The sequence below is a fragment of the Drosophila gunungcola genome, chromosome 3R (genome assembly GCF_025200985.1).
Source record: "Drosophila gunungcola strain Sukarami chromosome 3R, Dgunungcola_SK_2, whole genome shotgun sequence".
In the NCBI taxonomy this organism is placed as follows: Eukaryota; Metazoa; Arthropoda; class Insecta; order Diptera; family Drosophilidae; genus Drosophila; species Drosophila gunungcola.
Window position 1 is genome coordinate 616,612 of NC_069139.1, and position 17,610 is coordinate 634,221.

Below are 17,610 nucleotides of genomic sequence, written 5' to 3' on the forward strand. Positions count from 1 at the left end.
CGGTATATCTAACTCCATAACTTTTCTTACTCTAAAAGTTTCTTGCTTACAATTTTAAGAACCTGCGCTTAAATGTCGGATTGTAATGTTCGAAAAATTTCTATAAATTTTCTATGTTTTTCATTTTAACAGAACTTATATATCATAAATATGAGGTCATAAACTGTTTCTAAGAAATCCGATTTTGAAAAGGCACACCTCTTAAAGTTTGTGGTTTGAATTTGTTTTTTCGCAACCTTAAGGTCGTCAGTGCCAAAACCGTTAGAATTCAGGGAAAAAAAAACACACAAATTACAACTACACGAGCTTCGTAAATTATTATGAATCCACTAGAATTTCAACAAGCTTTACCAGCTCAACCCATTGGCATCTTTGATTGGGGCAGCCGTGTTCCACACGCATTTCCCAATTCAGATTCCCGATTCCTGGCTTCTTGTTAGCAGACGATTATCGCCGCTGCTTTGAAACCCACAATCATAACCGGGCCTAATTAATACGTGTGCCCTAGGCTACTCACACCCAGAAACACACCCCCAGATACGGATACATTGTAGGCCATACCATATGCTAATTAGACGTACTCGCCGCCACTTAGCAGCTGGAGATACGTATCTCATTCGGCTAATTGCTGGTCACTGGCCACATGCATTTTGTGGGTTAACAGGTGACGTGGCTCTGGGTCTTCAAACTTTAGGGCGGAAACCGAAACAGAATTTTCCATATGACCGCCAGGTGCCACGCCCCCTTTGAGAGAGCGGTATTTTGAAGAACAAACGGATAATTAGCATGAAGAAATGATTGCACTAATTGTTGCATGAGAAACACCCGAGAAGAGCACAAAGTGTGGGAATGCAATCATTAATGGGGGAGCAGCAAGATTTTGGCTAATTTGGTCAGGCGGATCCATAAATTATGCAATCTGAGTGAACAAACTGCATCCAGTGCCAGTGAGCTCTTTGAAGGCGCCGCCTGGGACTCTCACATTTGTCAACCGCGTTGCAGGAATTTCCAGCGGACAACCCATTCAAATGGTACAAAATGGTTCCTCGCGGATTAACTTGTGATGGAGGCGGCAGTGGACTTTCGACTATAGTTGCTGACCCGCCGTTTGTTGATAAATTTCTTAATTTTAGGGATTGGGTCTTCGCCTAATTCCTGTTTGTTTATGGTCAGCGCCAGGGAAACCACCATTTAAGAGGAGTTTTCGTTTGCTGCTCCCCGGTTCCCGATTTGATTTGATCTATGAGCGTGTCCACAGTTGCCACTTGCCGGGCTGCCAGCACATAAATTCCCAATCTTTCATCGATTCTCCACGGCAGCAACATCTACAGCTGCCGAGGATCACAGATCGCTGATCGGGCTTTGGGAGATGCAAGTGGAAGTGGAAATGGAGCCGTGTTTCATTTGCACCCCGAGCTGGCCATTTCACAGATTTATCATCTCTAACCTTTTTGTTGTTGCATCGTGCGGCAGAGAAAAAGGAAAACTAAATTTATTAAGTTGCAAGGCCAGAAATTTATGGATTCGCTGGGCGGGAAAAAGCTTACGCACACTGCCGTTAGCCCAATTCACTTTTTTTCCCCGCTAAGGATCGCATCTCTGGGCGGAATTAAAGCCACAGCTGAAAGGCATGCCTAATTGGATAGATCAGAGATGTGGCAGAGGAACTCGGATAAGTTGTTGACTTATCGCGTGCCAAGATGCCATCGCCATCAGTTTGGACTTGGAGTGGTTTAGAGGTTTAGAGATGGAGACCTGGGCCTGGGCAAATAAATTGCCCGCTGCCGGAGGCGGCGGCGGAGATCCTCTCCTTGGCATGCAAATGGCAATGGCGATCAAGATCGCGATGTTTGCGTGGCCTGTTATGAGTCAATCAGACGCCTGCCTACATTGTCACCATCACTTGGTTCGGCTAGGATCGCTGGTTAGGTGGATCGCTTGGTTTGGCTGCCTGCAGCGCTAGATGGGATACTAGATGGGCGCTGGAGATTGTCGCGATTGCATCATAAAATTTAACTGCCCTGCCAGCCAATTCCAGCTCCAGCAGCTCCCAGTTCCGAGTCACAGTCATTGCATAAATTGGCAGCACTGAGGCTGCTTCTATCGATGGAGAAGCCTTGTGGATGTGTTTCTTAATGCCGCTTATAAGGCGCCGCTTAGGCAAAAAGGGGTTGGCTGGCACCAAATGGTGCTCCATTCAGCTGTCCACTTGGCCGAGATGTTTATGAGTTGACGAGGACAGGGAGCTGTGCCGGCCCTACCGGTGGGTCCTTCTCTCATAATTCTCATAATTCCTATAATTCCCCCTTATGAACACACACTCTGCATATGCTTTAAGAATGGCTTTCACAATACACAGAAACACATGAAACGAGCCGCAGGGGTCAGTTGTTTTTGGGCTTCCAGAACTGCATGTCTGCAGAGACCTTTTTCACCAGAGGCGCTATTTGCTTGAAGGCTTTGTTGTCCTTGTCCTGCAGCAAGTTGAAGACCACACTCTCGGACGTGGCAATAGTGCAGCCCATCTGGCGCAGTCGCTCCAAGGCCAAATCCCTGTCCTGATTGAGACGCGAGGCACAGCAGTCGGCCACCAGCCAGACATCTATCTTATTATTTACCAGGTCAAAAGCCGTCTGCTCCACGCACACATGTGTCTAATTAAGAGAAAAGGGATAAGTTTTTACCAAGCCAATCCCTATCCAAAAGGGTGGTTTACCTCCAATCCAAATAGGACCACCGTCTTGGGATTGCCAGCAAAGATATCAGTCATATTCTTCCGCACAGCTTCCACCAGCATGGAGAACTTGGTCTTTGCCACATTGGCACAGGCGTGTCCGATATCCAACTCACAGACGGTCTTGCCCAGCTTCTCTGGATACTGCTCGGTGACCAGCAGGGGCACTTGGAAGACCTTGCCGGCAGCCAGCTGGAATGCGAATCCATTAGAAAAACCAACCGCCCATTATCCTGTCAATTTTCGCTGTCTCACCAGTTTGGCCGTGTTCTCGATGAGCGCACTCAGCAGCGGTATTGCCGGTTTGAACTTCTCCTGCACGTCGCATAGCATAAAAAGGGTCTTGGAGGGCACCAGGCGATATAGAGTCTTACTCATTATGTAATCTATATATTTAAAAACATGTATCTGAAATATCTCAAATTCAGCAGCAAAGGCTTGTTCAGTTTAATATTGGCGCTTGCCTGGCGTCATCTGGCGTTTGGTGGCGGTAGCTGCAAGTAAAAAGCTAGTATTAGCTATAAGTAGCCAATAGCTAGAATTTAATTAAATACTAAAAAACGAGTTTATATTTGGTATTTTGGTGCGAAAAAGCGGAAACCACACTACACTCATCGGAACCAAATTCGTAAATCAAAAATTAAAAATAAATCAAGTCATTGTGCGGAATAAAGGCAGGCACGCCGTCGATGCGATAACCGCCACCCCCGACTCCCAACCCACGGAAGCTGTCAACTCACCTGGTTTCAGGTGTGTTCTTCGGTTTGTTGGTGAGGTTAACTTACGGCAACCACCAGTTGCTACCTTAAAAGCCTTAAATATGCTGATGATGGAGATGGACTGCCCCCCATATCACCGATTTCGAGTCTATGTCTATCCGATCCGGTGCATTCCATCATTCGGCCTGTTGGCACAGGACCAGCGGAAAAGTCGCTGTCACGGCGCGGTCCAACTAATTGCAGTCGCATTAATTAAGGCACACTCAAAATTTCCCAATAACCAACCCGGTCGACAGATAAGCAGCACGATTAATTTCTAGCCGAGTTACACTTGTCAACAAGAAATTCGACGCCCAAAGTCAAAAGTGTTTATCAAGGGGAAAAGCAGGGGCGGCGGCGGCGGAATCGAAAGAGCTAAACAGCCCATTCTGTCAACTTGAATTAATCGTCGATGTCGATGTTGTAGTAAAAACACAGTGAAAAAAATTATCTCTAAAGTGACAATATTTATAAACCCTTTATATCAATTACATTAAAAATTAAGAGGTTATTTTATTATCAATGTTAAATAAACTGAAAATAATTAGTGGTAATATATGTAAATTTCATTGTGTTCATTTTGGATATAATTGTATCCATTTAATCATTACCGATAATAATTATTTTCGAGATGAATTTTAATTCGACTTTTTTTAAACCTCCTACTCTTCCAAAAGATCTTGTCATTTTGTATCTTACTTTATAGATCTTTATTTAAATTTTTTAGTTTATAAAGTGATTTAATTATTTTTGAAATCAATTTGAATTTAACTAAAACAAATATAAGAACAGCGAGAATATCGAGTGATTTTTTTCTCTGTACTGCCTCCTCTTCCGGCGCCGTTCTCGCCACTTTCGCTCTTGGCTCGGTCGGCCCCGAAAAAACTCTTCCGACGCCGCAAAACCGCGAGTTGCTCAGTTGCCCACTGATCCGTTCGCCTGGCGGACGTCGCCAGAAAGCGTTGAAAGCTGCAAACACGAAGCCCCCTCGATTGCGTTTGATTAATAACTGATAAATTGCCAGCGATTCGCGGGCTGTGCTCCATTGGCAAGCGAAAGTGTGTCCCCGGAGTGCCCCCGAAATTAATTCAGCCATTAATTGCCACCTTCTTTGTTCCAGTTTTAGTTCTAAACTCCGGAAAGATGAGCTTACAGTCGATTAAATACTCGCGAGGTAGCCTGGAGATTCTCGACCAGCTCCTTTTGCCCGGTCAATCCAAATACGTGGTGGTCCGAGGGGTCGAGGATGGCTGGAAGGTCATTAACAAGATGCAGGTGAGTGCCAATCGAGGACAAAGGCCTTAGGCTAGTGTTATTTTTACCACTAATAACCCATTCCCAGAGGAATGCCATTAAGTGCCATTAAATTTCTTATTGGTACATTTCTTAATCTGCGCAATGATCGCTAGCTTGTCGGTTGTCGGTTGTCGTCTGTCCCTTGCACGGCTATAAATAACGTAATTGAAATTAAAAATTTAAAAACGCTTGCCAAAAATAAAACTACTCCTTGCGCGTCACTCGGCGATCGGCTCTTACTGGGCTAATGCCCCCAGTTAGTGGTCCATTGGTCGAGGATCATTAGGGTTTAAGCACGCGCCTTATCACGTGGAGCCCGCGCAATTGTACAATGTAAACTATTTACTCTATCAACCATTTTGTGCAACGTCACTTGATAAGCCTAAAAAGCCAGCCAACAACCTAATCTTTCTGCTCTCCGCTCTGGCTTTTCTATATAGTTTGGTCAATATAATTGCCTGTGATATGAAAAAAACTTGACAATCTAAATGATTTTAAAATGTGTTAAGCCATATTAATTGCGTGTGTTTAGAAAACATTTAAATGTCTAGCAATCAAGGAAATTCAGGATGGTTGGGTTGTTCAAACTGAAAATTTATAAAATTAAGATGACATTTTCATAATAAAACTTATTTCTGTTTAAATTCTTGATATAGGTTCGTGGTGCTCCCGCCATCGCCATCGTGGGTTGTCTTTCGTTAGCCGTGGAAGTCAACCCCGAGGAGTTCGGAAGCAAAAAGTTGCTGCGCCAGGAGATCGAGGGCAAGTTGAACTACCTGGTTTCCGCCCGCCCCACAGCGGTCAACATGAAAATCGCCGCCGACGAACTGATCACCTTGGCGAACGAACTCGACAAGAACGAGACCATCGACGTGGCCGAAATGAAGCAAAGGTAATGTAAGCCATTATTGCCAAGCAAGTCAATCCAAGCCCAACCAAGTTTCATTCAAGATTCCTGAGTGCCACCGAGGCGATGCTAAAGAAAGACATTGCCGATAACCGGGCCATTGGAGCGCATGGCGCCAATGCGATTCTCCAGCGTGTGACGGAGGCGGGAGGCTCCTCGGCGGGATCCGCGGGCTCCGTCCGGGTGCTCACCCACTGCAACACGGGCTCCTTGGCCACCGCAGGATTCGGCACGGCGCTGGGCGTGGTGCGCCAATTGGGCGAACTGGGAAAGCTAGGTATGATCTCTAAAAAGTTTTGCACGATATAGGTTTTACACTTCCATTTTGGGCCCTACTCTTTTTAACCAGAAACCTTACGAAATGCAAATTGTGTATCAAAACTCAATGGAAATATATTTTCAGAAAATCTATTTTTTTTCAAAAGGCTTTTGATAAAAGTAGGCACAAGCCTTTAAGTAAACAACTTAACAACTTGTTAAATAATTTGTTCTTATGTCTAGAGTAATTTACTTTAACACAAAATCAAAAACTGAAAAAATTCTGGATTTTAAACCAATTGAATTGATAATTCCGGTTATATAAACTATTAAACTGACTACAAATGATACGTTTCCTGATCCTAGAGCACGTATACTGCACAGAGACCCGACCTTATAACCAGGGAGCACGCCTCACAGCCTACGAACTGGTTCATGAGAAATTCCCCGCTACCTTGGTTTTGGATAGCATGGTGGCTGCTCTGCTGCGGGCTAAAAATGTGGCTGCCGTGGTGGTGGGAGCAGATCGGGTAAGCATAAGAACTCTTAAAATAGGATGGTGGTCAAGTGGTTATTAACATTTTGGTATCCCAGTCTCGTGCAAACAATGCCACTTAAAACTGCAAGTATTTTTCAGTCGTTTAACTTAATTATCAAATCTATTACGATAAAGCATTTCCTTTGAATTAATTGTTTTACATTTTAAAAAACAGGATTTTGAAAATTTTATATTTTTATACCCTTGCAGAGGGTATTATAATTTCAGTCAGAAGTTTGCAACGCAGTGAAGGAGACGTTTCCGACCCTATAAAGTATATATATTCTTGATCAGCATCACTAGGAGAGTCGATCTAGCCATGTCCGTCTGTCCGTCTGTCCGTCTGTCCGTCCGTTTATATGCAAACTAGTCTCTCAGTTTTAAAGCTATCTGCATGAAACTTTCCCAAAAGTTGTCTTTCTATTGCAGGTAGTATATAAGTCGGAACGAGCCGGATCGGACGACTATAGCATATAGCTCCCATAGGAACAATCGGAAAAATAAATGAAAAAAAATTATAACTTTGCTGTTTTTTAATTTTTTGTTTAGTTCTTCGACATATAGTAATGGTAAAATATTTCCGATTTACGGTTTAAATTTCATCAAAATCGGACGACTATAGCATATAGCTCCCATAGGAGCAATCGGAAAAATAAATGAAAAAAAATTATAACTTTGCTGTTTTTTAATTTTTTGTTTAGTTCTTCGAGATATAGTAATGGTTTAATATTTCAGAATTACGGTTTCAATTTCATCAAAATCGGACGACTATAGCATATAGCTCCCATAGGAACAATCGGAAAAATAAATGAAAAAAATTATAACTTTTCTGTTTTTTAATTTTTTGTTTAGTTCTTCGACATATAGCAATGTTTAATTATTTCAGAATTATGGTATAAATTTTATCAAAATCGGACGTCTATAGCATATAGCTCCCATAGAAATAATAAAAATATATAAAATAACTATCTAATAATTGAGCTGCAAATAATCATAGTTTCAATGTTTTTTTTTAGCACATACTCAAGTAAATCATAATTTAAATGTTTTCAAAAGTATTTAATTAATGCAATAGCTGCAAGGGTATATGAACTTCGGCTTGCCGAAGTTTGCTTTCCTTCTTGTTATATCTATTTTTATATTTTGTTTTAGAATCTCTAAATTCTTTAAATCAACTTTACATTTAAAAAGACACAATATTGTACTAATGTTTGCTAAACCAGTTTGTACAAACTTTTGTTATATTTTCATTTCTAATATACTAAGAAAACTCTATATAACCATCCCATTTTAAAGATTTCTTGATTCCTTGACTAATTGAATATATTTTTCATTAGGTTGCCGCCAATGGCGACACGGCCAACAAGATTGGCACCTACCAGATCGCCGTGGTGGCCAAGCACCACGACGTGCCATTCTACGTGGCAGCCCCGCTGACCTCCATTGACTTGGCGATTCCCAGTGGCGATCACATCATCATCGAGGAGCGGCCCGACCGCGAAATGACTCACGTGGGTGAGCACCGCATTGCTGCGCCGGGCATCAACTGCTGGAATCCCGCGTTCGATGTCACCCCCGCCTCGCTGATCACCGGCATCATCACGGAACGCGGCGTTTTCAAGCCGGTGGAACTGAAAGCGGCCATCACCAAGCTGCTCTAGTCATAACAGGCGTACAGAAAATGTTGTTTACAAATGCACTCCATTCCCAAAAAAAAAAAAAACACAAATCGAAACCACAAAAAACAAGAGCACTCACCACACGAGCTCGGAATAGGCATTTTGCCAGCTGAGTTTTGTATACAAAATACGTGTTCCCGCCTAGCAAGCAAATATGGGTCGCCGATCCGCTGGGGAGCACAACGCACAATATACCTCCTACATATGTAGCCCCATTCGCCAGTTGTTACCCTAAAAGGGCATTGTTTTCGCATACTTTAAAGTCGCTTGGTTGTGGGCATGCTCCACCAGAAAGTGCTCGAGGAGCAATGGCATCGTTAGCCGTGATTTTGCTACTGCTACTGGGCTTTGACCAAAGCTGGGCCAATAGAGGGTTGAATGTGGAGAACAACTACAGGAACATGATGGTGCGTCTGGCCACCAGCAAGGTCACGCTCGGCAATCTCCAAGTCCTTCGCGAAGGACGCGTGGAGGTGAGCTTTGACTTTGGCGCCACCTGGGGCACCATTTGCAGCACTTCGTGGAGCATGCGGGAGGCGAATGTGGTGTGCAGGCAGCTAGGATTGGGTTATGCGTCGAAGGCCAGCCAGGGAACGGAGCACGGTGACAGCCGGAAGCATCCGTGGGCCATGGTGGGCACTCTATGCCGGGGCACCGAGCGCCGACTGGCCGAGTGCGTAAGGGAATCGCGTTACCCCAACCTCTGCAACGCCAGGAATCAAAATGTCAGCATGGTGGCCTGCGTGAGCCACTCGGCTGATCTGGAGGTCGGACTGGTGGACATCGAGAGGACCGCCCGTCTGGAGGCAGTGCCCATGTCGCGGCTCACCTGCGCCATGGAGGAGCACTGTGTGTCCGCCGACGCATATGAGATCAGGAGAACCAATCCGCATGCTGCCCGGATTCTGCTGCGCTTCTCCGTGAAGGCCTTCAATGTGGGCACGGCGGATGTGAGTCCGTATGCCAACTACAAGGACTGGGTGTGGCACCAGTGCCACCGGCATTACCACAGCATGAACGTGTTCGCCACCTTCGATGTCTACGACCTGAAGTACAGAAAGGTGGCCCAGGGACACAAGGCCTCTTTCTGCCTCATGGACTCGGAATGCCGACCGGGGGTGCGGGCAAAGTATACCTGCGGGAACACCACCCAGGGTAAGTTTTAAGCAGCTTATTTGAGGTGCAGAGCATAACCCAATCCAATCTGCTTTAAGGCATATCTGTGGGCTGCGCAGATACCTACACGGATGTACTGGACTGCCAGTGGGTGGATGTGACCCGGGTGCCTGTCAACCAACGCTACATTCTGCGAGTAGCTCTAAATCCCGAGTACAAACTGGGAGAGATGTCCTTCGAGAACAACGGAGCCGAGTGCCTCCTCGATTACACGGGCGTCCACCAAACGACCAGAATTTTCAATTGTCGACGCAAGCCATTGTGGTTTAAAATATGATTTGGCTTATTAAAGATTTATTGTAAGATAGTTATAGCGGGTGTGGTAATTATAATATAAAAAAGCCAAACTTTATAAAATAAAAAATAAAAATTTTTCGTTTTTTTTGGTAGTACTACAGTCGTAGAGTACTTTTCGGCCTAAGGTTTTGAAGCACCACCTTTTTAAATGTGTTGCAAGCTTTAAGGCTGTTTTAAGAGCTGCTGGGTTATGTGTACCACCTCACCCACATGACCCACAAATAAAGCAATGACCGTTTCGGATAGCATATTGGCCGAGATAACCTGCAAAAATACTTACAAGAACATTACTCAAATCAATTTTTATGTAATGTTTTAATATAAAATAATTCAATTTTTAGCTGAAAAAAAAGTTTCAGGTTTGAATGCCAATCAAAGGGAAATCTTTCTACGAGTTCAACAAGGTATGACATTCCAGACTAAGACCACGTTAACCGTGCGTTTTTGCCAAAATCATGTGAGACTGCTGGCTGCTCAAAACGCGCAGCAACCTACTGAAATGTCTGTTCGCCTGGTGTTTGAGCTAGAGAAATCTTCCAAACTGACCGACAAAATCGACACAAATGGATCCAAACTCGAACCCAAAAAGACTTAAAAGCCGAACTTTACGCGTTTCAAAGCAAATTTTCCGGTTTTTGACACCAGGCCAACAGAAATCCCAGTAGGTGGCTGCTGGGTTCTAGGATTTTTTTTTGTGGAGCCCTCCCATTGGTCGACCAATAGGAACACACCTTCCCTATTGCTTAAGACAACCGTTACTTTTTTTCCAGTACACAGAGGCGTAGTCAGCATAAGCAAGGGTTTGGGGCCTAAACGACCCCAATTACCGATCTTAATCCCCCTTGACGAAATTCTGACTACGCCCCTGCTAAACGCTGAAAACATAGTGGGACACCTACTATGATTTATGTTTCAAACCGATAAATCTAAAATTTTGCCCAATAAACTGGACCGAACAAACCCAATTTTTCCCAGCCAAACTCAACAATTTCTTATTTTGAAGTACCAGGCCAACAGGAAAATCAGGAAGTACCCAGAATTTGAAGCAAGGGTTGAGCGATCAGCTGTTTTGTTTAAAGATGGCTGCCACGAAGCCACTTCCCTGGAAGACATCAGTTAGTTTGAAACTAAGCTCTCACACTAGAGATGGGCAAACTGCTTGTTTCATTATTCGTATCACGAATTTGCCACGTCAGGCACGATATTCCGTTTGATTTGTACGAGACGGGCGAAAAAAGAAGGCACGCGCACAAATCTAAGTAAGCGTAGTTTAAAATAATCAGCTGATCGTTTTACAGCTGCTAAACCTTTCTGATCGTCTGGTGTATGAAAAAAGGACCAAAAATATAGTTTTGAACTCCTTGCTAAAAATGGTAGTTAAATACGTTTATTGTTTCTGAATGTTCATCTCTTGACTTTGCGTTTGTATTTTGTATCATTTCGCTTACAGATAAGATTTATATATGTATTTATATCTGGTATTTACGACGCATTATAAATATGCCTTTAATTGCTAAAGATAAATATTTCGGCGCTTGCTCAGTTTGGTTTATCGTAGTTTAGGTAATAAATTGGATTCGGGACTTATGGCGTTTGTGTGCGGGTTGGTTGTGCTGGTAGTAGTTGTTCAATCTATGCCTTACAATTTACTAGTTGTGCCTAAATTAAGTGAATTCAACTAATACTTGCAGATGGCACTTTCGCCACTGCCAACAAGTTCAATAATCATGATCAATTTTCCATATTAACATAATAAATTCTCCAATTGGTTTTTCTTTTGTTTTTGTGTTTCTTTCATTTCTGATAGCTAATTACAAAATGCCTACGCTACGTTTACACAAAACTTAGACACTAGCTGACATCGATATCTCAATGAATTAGCATTAGTTAGCATAATTATCTGTTCATTTTTATTGCATGACGAAACCAACAAAAGTAATAACGACAACGTTCTCCCATGAGAAACTTCGGGCCAGCTTAAACTTAGGCAACAGAAAAGAGTCAAAGAACAATATGAAAAGCTTAGCAAAAGTGTGCGGCAATAAAACTTAGGAGTCGTATATAAATAATTATTGGTTTTAAGATGTACAATCTGTTTAGGTTGTACGCTTGTATTTACGCATATACAATATAGTAGCATGTAGTAAGTATTTGTTAAAAATGCATTCAATTTTCGAGTATTCATGTCATTTTCTTAACTTACAAATGCTAACTAGAACATCTCTACCTTCCAACGCTATCATCCCGTTGAGCACAAACTACTTTACAAAAATTACACATTATTCTGTACTTCCGCCTGTACCTAGTCTACGTAGTGCTGCTGATGCTGTTGTCTTGCTCCTGGTGTTGCATGTTATAGATGATAATCAATTAGATAGAGCTCGCTTTTAAGTAACATTAGTTTTGGGTGCTGTGACAAACTGACGGCCCTAGCTCTCAAAGTCGTATAATGAGTGGTATTCATACTACCACGTTTTCCATTAATTAACGCTCAAGTGTGTGCTTAATGCTTGTGTGTTTGTTTCGGTGTGGAGTCTTTTGGAAACATTTATAAATATTTGTTATGTGTGTGTGTTTGTGGCGAAATCAGCTTGCAAGTTTTCATTAAAAATGTTAAGTAAAAATACAATTTCAAAAGTGCTTTTTGCGCTTGAACTGAGGAAGAAACCGCTACCGGTTTTGGTTTTTTTTTTTAATTAGGGTCTGCTTCTGCTTCTGCTCCCGCAGTAGCCGCAATCCGGGGTGACTGTGCGCAATTTGTGCTATGTGTCGGTGTCCAGATCAGGCGTCCGCTTAGAGGCTTCCTCGACCAATCTATGCTATCAGCTCTCGACCGTCGTGGAGGACACGCTGTGACTGGTGGTTAACAGATGCTCGGGAATGGGAATGGGCTGTGTGCGAGCCGGCTGCTTCTTCTGCAAGGGGAATACAGTCATTAGATTAAGCTAATTAAAGAGTATAAAGTAGACTAACCTTCCGACGAAAGGGGAAACATCCCGCCTTGTCAGGTTCGGGCGTTGCATTGATCTGCAAGTCTGGCGTGGGACACTCCTCGGGACCAAAGACATTCAGCTCACGAAAGCACTCGGTCTCCATCATCTCGCTCTGCCAGGAAATGGACACGGAGCCCGTGTTGAATTTCGTGTAGAAATTTGTGTCGGACTCGTCGATATTGACGCCCTTCACCGTAGAAAACTGTTCAATATCGAGCACATCTTTGGCGTAAACGGCGTGTGGCTGTGGATGATGGAAAAGCGATTAAAGTCGATGTTACGTTACAAACAGGCATAAGCATTTCCAATATCGCAACGGCGCAGCGCGTATGCAAATGAGTCAACTCACGTCTGGCACAAAGGGCGGCTCCAGCATGCCAGCCTCGAGGCGTCGCCAGTTGAGCTGGGTGGAGTGGAAAAACGGGTGGGCCATCACATCTTGTCCGCCCATGCGTCCGTTGCGGCAGCCTAGGCGCTGCTTTATTGATTTAGCTAACAGCTGTTGGCACATTGATTTGGCTTCATCATTAAACTTGCTCGAATACTTTTCGGGATCCTCCTGTAAAGGCAAAGAATGGTATCAGCTTAAAACCACTTAATTTACAGTTCCGGTCAAAATAATAGTTATTTATTAGCTTGTGGATAAAAAAACGACAAAAACAAAAAAAAAATTGGAAGCAAGTTAATACAGTAACCTAAATAGAGCAAGTATCTAAAACCCACATTTATCATGGGTATAAAATTTTAAAATATTTTTAAACAAGAAAGAAAGCAAACTTCGGCAAGACGAAGTTCACATATCCTTGCAGCTATTGCAAGAATTAAATATTTTTTAAAACATTCAAATTATGATTTACTTGCGTATATGTTTAAAAAGTTTGAAGCTATGATGATTTGCAGCCCAATTATTAGATAGTTATTTTATACATTTTTATTATTTCTATGGGAGCTATATGATATATGATATATAAATTTAAACCGTAATTCTAAAATATTTAACCATTACTATATGTCAAAGAACAAAAGAAAAATGAAAAAAACCGCAAAGATATTTATAATACCCTCTGCGAGGGTATAAAAAGAATGAAAAAAAATGTTAAATTTTCACCTAATAAATTTATCAGATAAATATTTTTGTTCCAATATAGTTACAAAATGTATGAACTGTATGAAATTTAAGAAATTATTAAAACCGTAAATATTTTTTAGACTTCAGTTTGTTTATTGATTAGTTTAGCATTACGATAAATGCACACTATATTGTCATAGCCAACCTTAACGCGCCTGTCCACTTCCTCTCGCTTGACCTTCTCCTTGCGCATCCGGAATGGCGCCTGTCCCTCGATCATCTCGTACAGCAGGCATCCGAAACTAAACCAGTCCGGTGAGAAGGCGTATTTCTCGTTGTCGATGACCTCGGGGGCCATATATCCTGGTTACAAAGAAGAGCAAATAAGGCAGCTTAGCTAGGAACATTCAAAGCAATCGGCTTAATCACCAGGCTACTTACCCACTGTGCCCACCCGGCCGCGCACCATCTCGCCCTCCGGTATCTCAACGGCAAGTCCCAGGTCGGAAATGCGTACGTGGCCATGATCGTCCAAGAGGATGTTTTCCGGCTTACAGTCCCGGTAGACGATGCCCTGCTTGTGCAAATGCTGCAGTCCGCAGGCAACTTCGGCCGCATAAAAGCGGGCACGCTCCAATTCGAACCCCGGGTCGCCGCCCATGTTGTAAATGTGGAATTTCAAATCGCCGCCTGCAAAGGGAAAAAACTTCTGATTGTCTTCCTCAAACAATGACGACAGGTCCACAGAGCTCTGGCTTTTGTGTTCAAATTCAATTAGGTCGTGGATTGACAGACAGTCAAGTCAGCTGACTGGATGACTCCGGCATTGTGCCGGCAGCCCGAATGCCAGGAATTTAATTAAAATTGCCAACTCAATCATCGCTGGGATTACACATGCATTTGTTATCGTTTTAATGAATGCATGCAAATGCCGGACTCTCGGATAATTGGCAGCGAAGGACTACACAGGACACAACGAATGGGAAAACTAACAGGGTTAACCGATAAAGAGTCGGAGATCTTAATTAACCCTAACTGGCCATCTCTCCATCGACATCTGTAGTGGCCCACAGTGAGTCACATTGTAACAGGATAATACCCACCATTCATTATGGTCAGCACCAGACAGAGGGCATCCTTTGTCTCGTACGCGTAGGCCAAATTGACCACAAACGGCGAGTTGATTTTCTGCAAAATCTGCTTCTCGATTAACACCATCGATTCGCCTTTGCGCTTCTTGATGCGTTTTTTCTCCAGCTTTTTGCACGCGTACATTTTCCCAGTGGCCCTTACCTGGGAAACGGAGGGTGGTGGAAAAGGGAAAAAAAGTGTGAAAATGTGGTAATTTGGCCACAGGTGGGGATTATCCTGACTCACCTGACAGGCGCACACTTCGCCGAAGCCGCCCTTGCCGAGCACCCGGTACATGCGAAACGTTTTATAAGTGATTGGCTGCGCCTCCAGCCACTTCCACTGCAAGTAACTGGTTGGGAAAAGAAAACAAGAAACAGCATTAAAAACATTTATTGCTATTTATATTTTATACCCTCGCAGAGAGAGTGTTCTTGATCAGCAGCAGGATGCAAGATTAAATACCATATATATACCAATTGAAACTTTTGTAATATGGATCCTAGCTTTTTTTTTAATAAATTTGCATATTTTTTGCTGTTTCTGATTTATATAATGTTTTTCTTATCGGACTAACACTTTGTGGTTTATGTCTGCCTAACTGGTCGTATGTCTGCAAGGGTATATAAACTTTGAATAACCTAATTTAACATTCATTCTAGTTTTCATTAAAAAAGTGGGCAATTTATATGATGTATTATTAATAATAATTATATATGTTATATCAAGCTTTTATATTTGTTATATCTAGTGTTTGGCTTTGAAACATGGGAAGAACCACTAACAAGCACCAATTTCTGTTGTCCTGACTTAAATTCTGTATTGACAGTTACTGTACTCAAAGTAACTTTTGCTTAGAGTAGCTAACAAGCATTTGATTAAATGAATATTGTGACCGATGTCTCTGTTTTTATCGCCCCCAGGTTTTTCTTCTTTTTTATTAAGTCTAGAAACTTACCGGTGAAAATACATTGAGCTCTCAAACTCCCGGAACGGTTCGCCGGCCAGGAACGCCTTTACCGCATTCACGCACTGGGCAAAGATGTCCTTGCCGCCGCTGTTGAGTTTGTTACGCACTTGCGCAATGAGATCATCGTTGAGTACGTCCAGCACAAGTTCGTCGGGACATCCCCCTACGTGGTGGGCAATCTTCTCACCAACCTCTTCTCCTCCGCCACCCCCCTTTTCCGCGTCATCATGGCTATCCAGGCATTCGACGCCCTCGTCTCCGTCATCCTGATCCTGGTGGCTCTCGTTCCCAGTGGCATCGTCGCCGTTGTGATTACGCGTGTCCAGCTTCTTGTGATTGATGTCGCTGCTGTTGTTGCTGTTGTTGATGTTGTTGCAGTTGTTGGCGGTGGTATTGTTGCAGTGTTCAGTCTCAGCTGTTTCAGTTGGATTGGGATTGGCATTGCTGTTGTTCAGCAGCAGTTCCTCCTGCGTCTCGGCGTCCAGGGCGTCGCCACCGCTGCCGTTTCGCAGCTCCAGCTGCGCCTCGACATCCAAAAAGCGACGCCCGATGTTATGGCCAATGAATATGCGGTTCGAAATATACTCGATTTCGTATCTGTGCAAAGATGGAGTGTTAACCTCTACTATGGCCTCTGATAATTTATTCCAACACTTACTTGACCACCTCATCCAGGAAGGTGATGTAGCGAAAATAGACGGGCCGCTTGTTCTCGCAAAACAGGCGGAAGAGCTCACGACCAATGGGTTGCTGATCTATCACGTATCCATAGCTTATGTCTGTCCATGCAAAATACAGAATACAGAGAAAATAATAAATAAAAAGTTAGGCTAAAGCACAACCAAAACTCTCACCTAATTTGTCTTTCAGGTTGATGCATTGCGATATGTGTGGGAATTGCAATATTTTTCGCCATTTTTTGCTCTTTCCCTTGTTGCTGTCGGAACCACCTGAAAAGCAAAGAACAGAATTTAGTTAAGACAAGTTATCAATCATTTATAATAGCAAACAACTAGTAGTTCAACCGAAAGTCGCAATAATCAATTGTCATTTTATGAATAGCACTTCTAATTCACCTTTCCGGAGCAAACATTCTCTGATTTCACTGGCACTTGAGTGCAAAGGTAAAATGAGCATTTACTTGTTTAAAAGAGGTCGTGGACGTGATTGCATTGATTGCTACTCCGCATCTCCATTCCCATCGACAAGCTGTCTGGTTTAACGTTATGCTGGCAATTCTGTTTTATTTGCACGTTGCTAACGAGCCATAAAAACAATATTTCCAATGCGAAATGCATACAATTCATTCTCATAAACAATACAAATAAACTGCATAGTTGAGCTGTTGTTCTCGTCTTTTGATTCGTGACTCGTGACACTTGCAACGGCTATTGGCAAAGAGTGAATGAGTTTATGTGGTCATATTTAAGTGACAGAGCTATGCAGCATCTTGGGGGCTTTAGCTCCCATTCCGTCTTTAAATCGAAGTCTATCGGTTTGGCCCGTATCGTTTTTTCTGCACAAGTGGCCAAACACAAGCCTCATTAGCCCGAATAAATCACTATATCAACCATTCTCTGTGAATTTCTCTCAGTGCCAGGCCAGCCATAAAATCTAACAAGAAAATTAAGTGGATGGCCAGGGATTGGGTAAGAAAGAAACTCAGTGTGAGGGCATAAATGTCAGAAGCAGTCAAAATCAAGCGAAAAACGTAAGCGAGTTCGCAACAATGTTCCAGCGGAAGCGGGTGAAACAGCAACAAGGGCAGTCAAGGAAAATGGGTTAATATGCCCATCGGTTTGCC

General features: G+C 43.0%; 4 protein-coding genes across 7 annotated transcripts in view; 2 read left to right on the plus strand and 2 right to left on the minus strand.

Moving 5' to 3' along the window:
* Positions 1-2,327: 2,327 nt before the first annotated feature.
* LOC128263945 (isochorismatase domain-containing protein 1) lies at positions 2,328-3,233 on the minus strand. The gene is made up of 3 exons (XM_052999221.1): positions 2,990-3,233; positions 2,717-2,926; positions 2,328-2,654 (listed from the first exon to the last, which is right to left on the minus strand). The coding sequence occupies exons 1-3, from the start codon at positions 3,110-3,112 to the stop codon at positions 2,385-2,387; spliced, it is 603 nt and encodes a 200-aa protein (XP_052855181.1). The 5' UTR covers positions 3,113-3,233; the 3' UTR covers positions 2,328-2,384.
* A 107-nt stretch (positions 3,234-3,340) lies between these two features.
* LOC128263930 (methylthioribose-1-phosphate isomerase) lies at positions 3,341-8,385 on the plus strand. 3 transcript variants are annotated; one of them, XM_052999214.1, is made up of 6 exons: positions 3,341-3,484; positions 4,613-4,767; positions 5,445-5,680; positions 5,740-5,972; positions 6,320-6,483; positions 7,829-8,385. In XM_052999214.1, exons 2-6 carry the CDS (start codon positions 4,636-4,638, stop codon positions 8,150-8,152), a joined length of 1,089 nt encoding a protein of 362 aa, XP_052855174.1. In that variant the 5' UTR covers positions 3,341-3,484; positions 4,613-4,635; the 3' UTR covers positions 8,153-8,385. The 3 variants fall into 3 exon arrangements, with proteins under 3 accessions (XP_052855174.1, XP_052855170.1, XP_052855171.1); XM_052999210.1 differs by having other exon boundaries at positions 3,344-3,504; XM_052999211.1 differs by lacking the exon at positions 3,341-3,484 and adding an exon at positions 4,294-4,550.
* A 93-nt stretch (positions 8,386-8,478) lies between these two features.
* LOC128263942 (lysyl oxidase homolog 2) lies at positions 8,479-9,653 on the plus strand. The gene is made up of 2 exons (XM_052999216.1): positions 8,479-9,325; positions 9,385-9,653. Exons 1-2 carry the CDS (start codon positions 8,479-8,481, stop codon positions 9,621-9,623), a joined length of 1,086 nt encoding a protein of 361 aa, XP_052855176.1. The 3' UTR covers positions 9,624-9,653.
* Positions 9,654-11,011: 1,358 nt separating this feature from the next.
* The window catches only part of LOC128258471 (G protein-coupled receptor kinase 2), a 51,441-nt gene continuing 44,842 nt past the window's right edge, over positions 11,012-17,610 (minus strand). For both annotated transcript variants that reach the window (XM_052990110.1, XM_052990103.1), the window contains 10 exons: positions 16,661-16,756; positions 16,465-16,585; positions 15,795-16,403; positions 15,083-15,188; positions 14,809-14,998; positions 14,147-14,395; positions 13,911-14,068; positions 12,986-13,195; positions 12,617-12,880; positions 11,012-12,558 (listed from right to left, as the gene is read on the minus strand). In XM_052990110.1, coding sequence (XP_052846070.1) covers positions 12,466-12,558; positions 12,617-12,880; positions 12,986-13,195; positions 13,911-14,068; positions 14,147-14,395; positions 14,809-14,998; positions 15,083-15,188; positions 15,795-16,403; positions 16,465-16,585; positions 16,661-16,756 — 2,096 coding nt within the window. In that variant the 3' untranslated portion in view covers positions 11,012-12,465. The remainder of the gene's footprint in view (positions 12,559-12,616; positions 12,881-12,985; positions 13,196-13,910; positions 14,069-14,146; positions 14,396-14,808; positions 14,999-15,082; positions 15,189-15,794; positions 16,404-16,464; positions 16,586-16,660; positions 16,757-17,610) is intronic.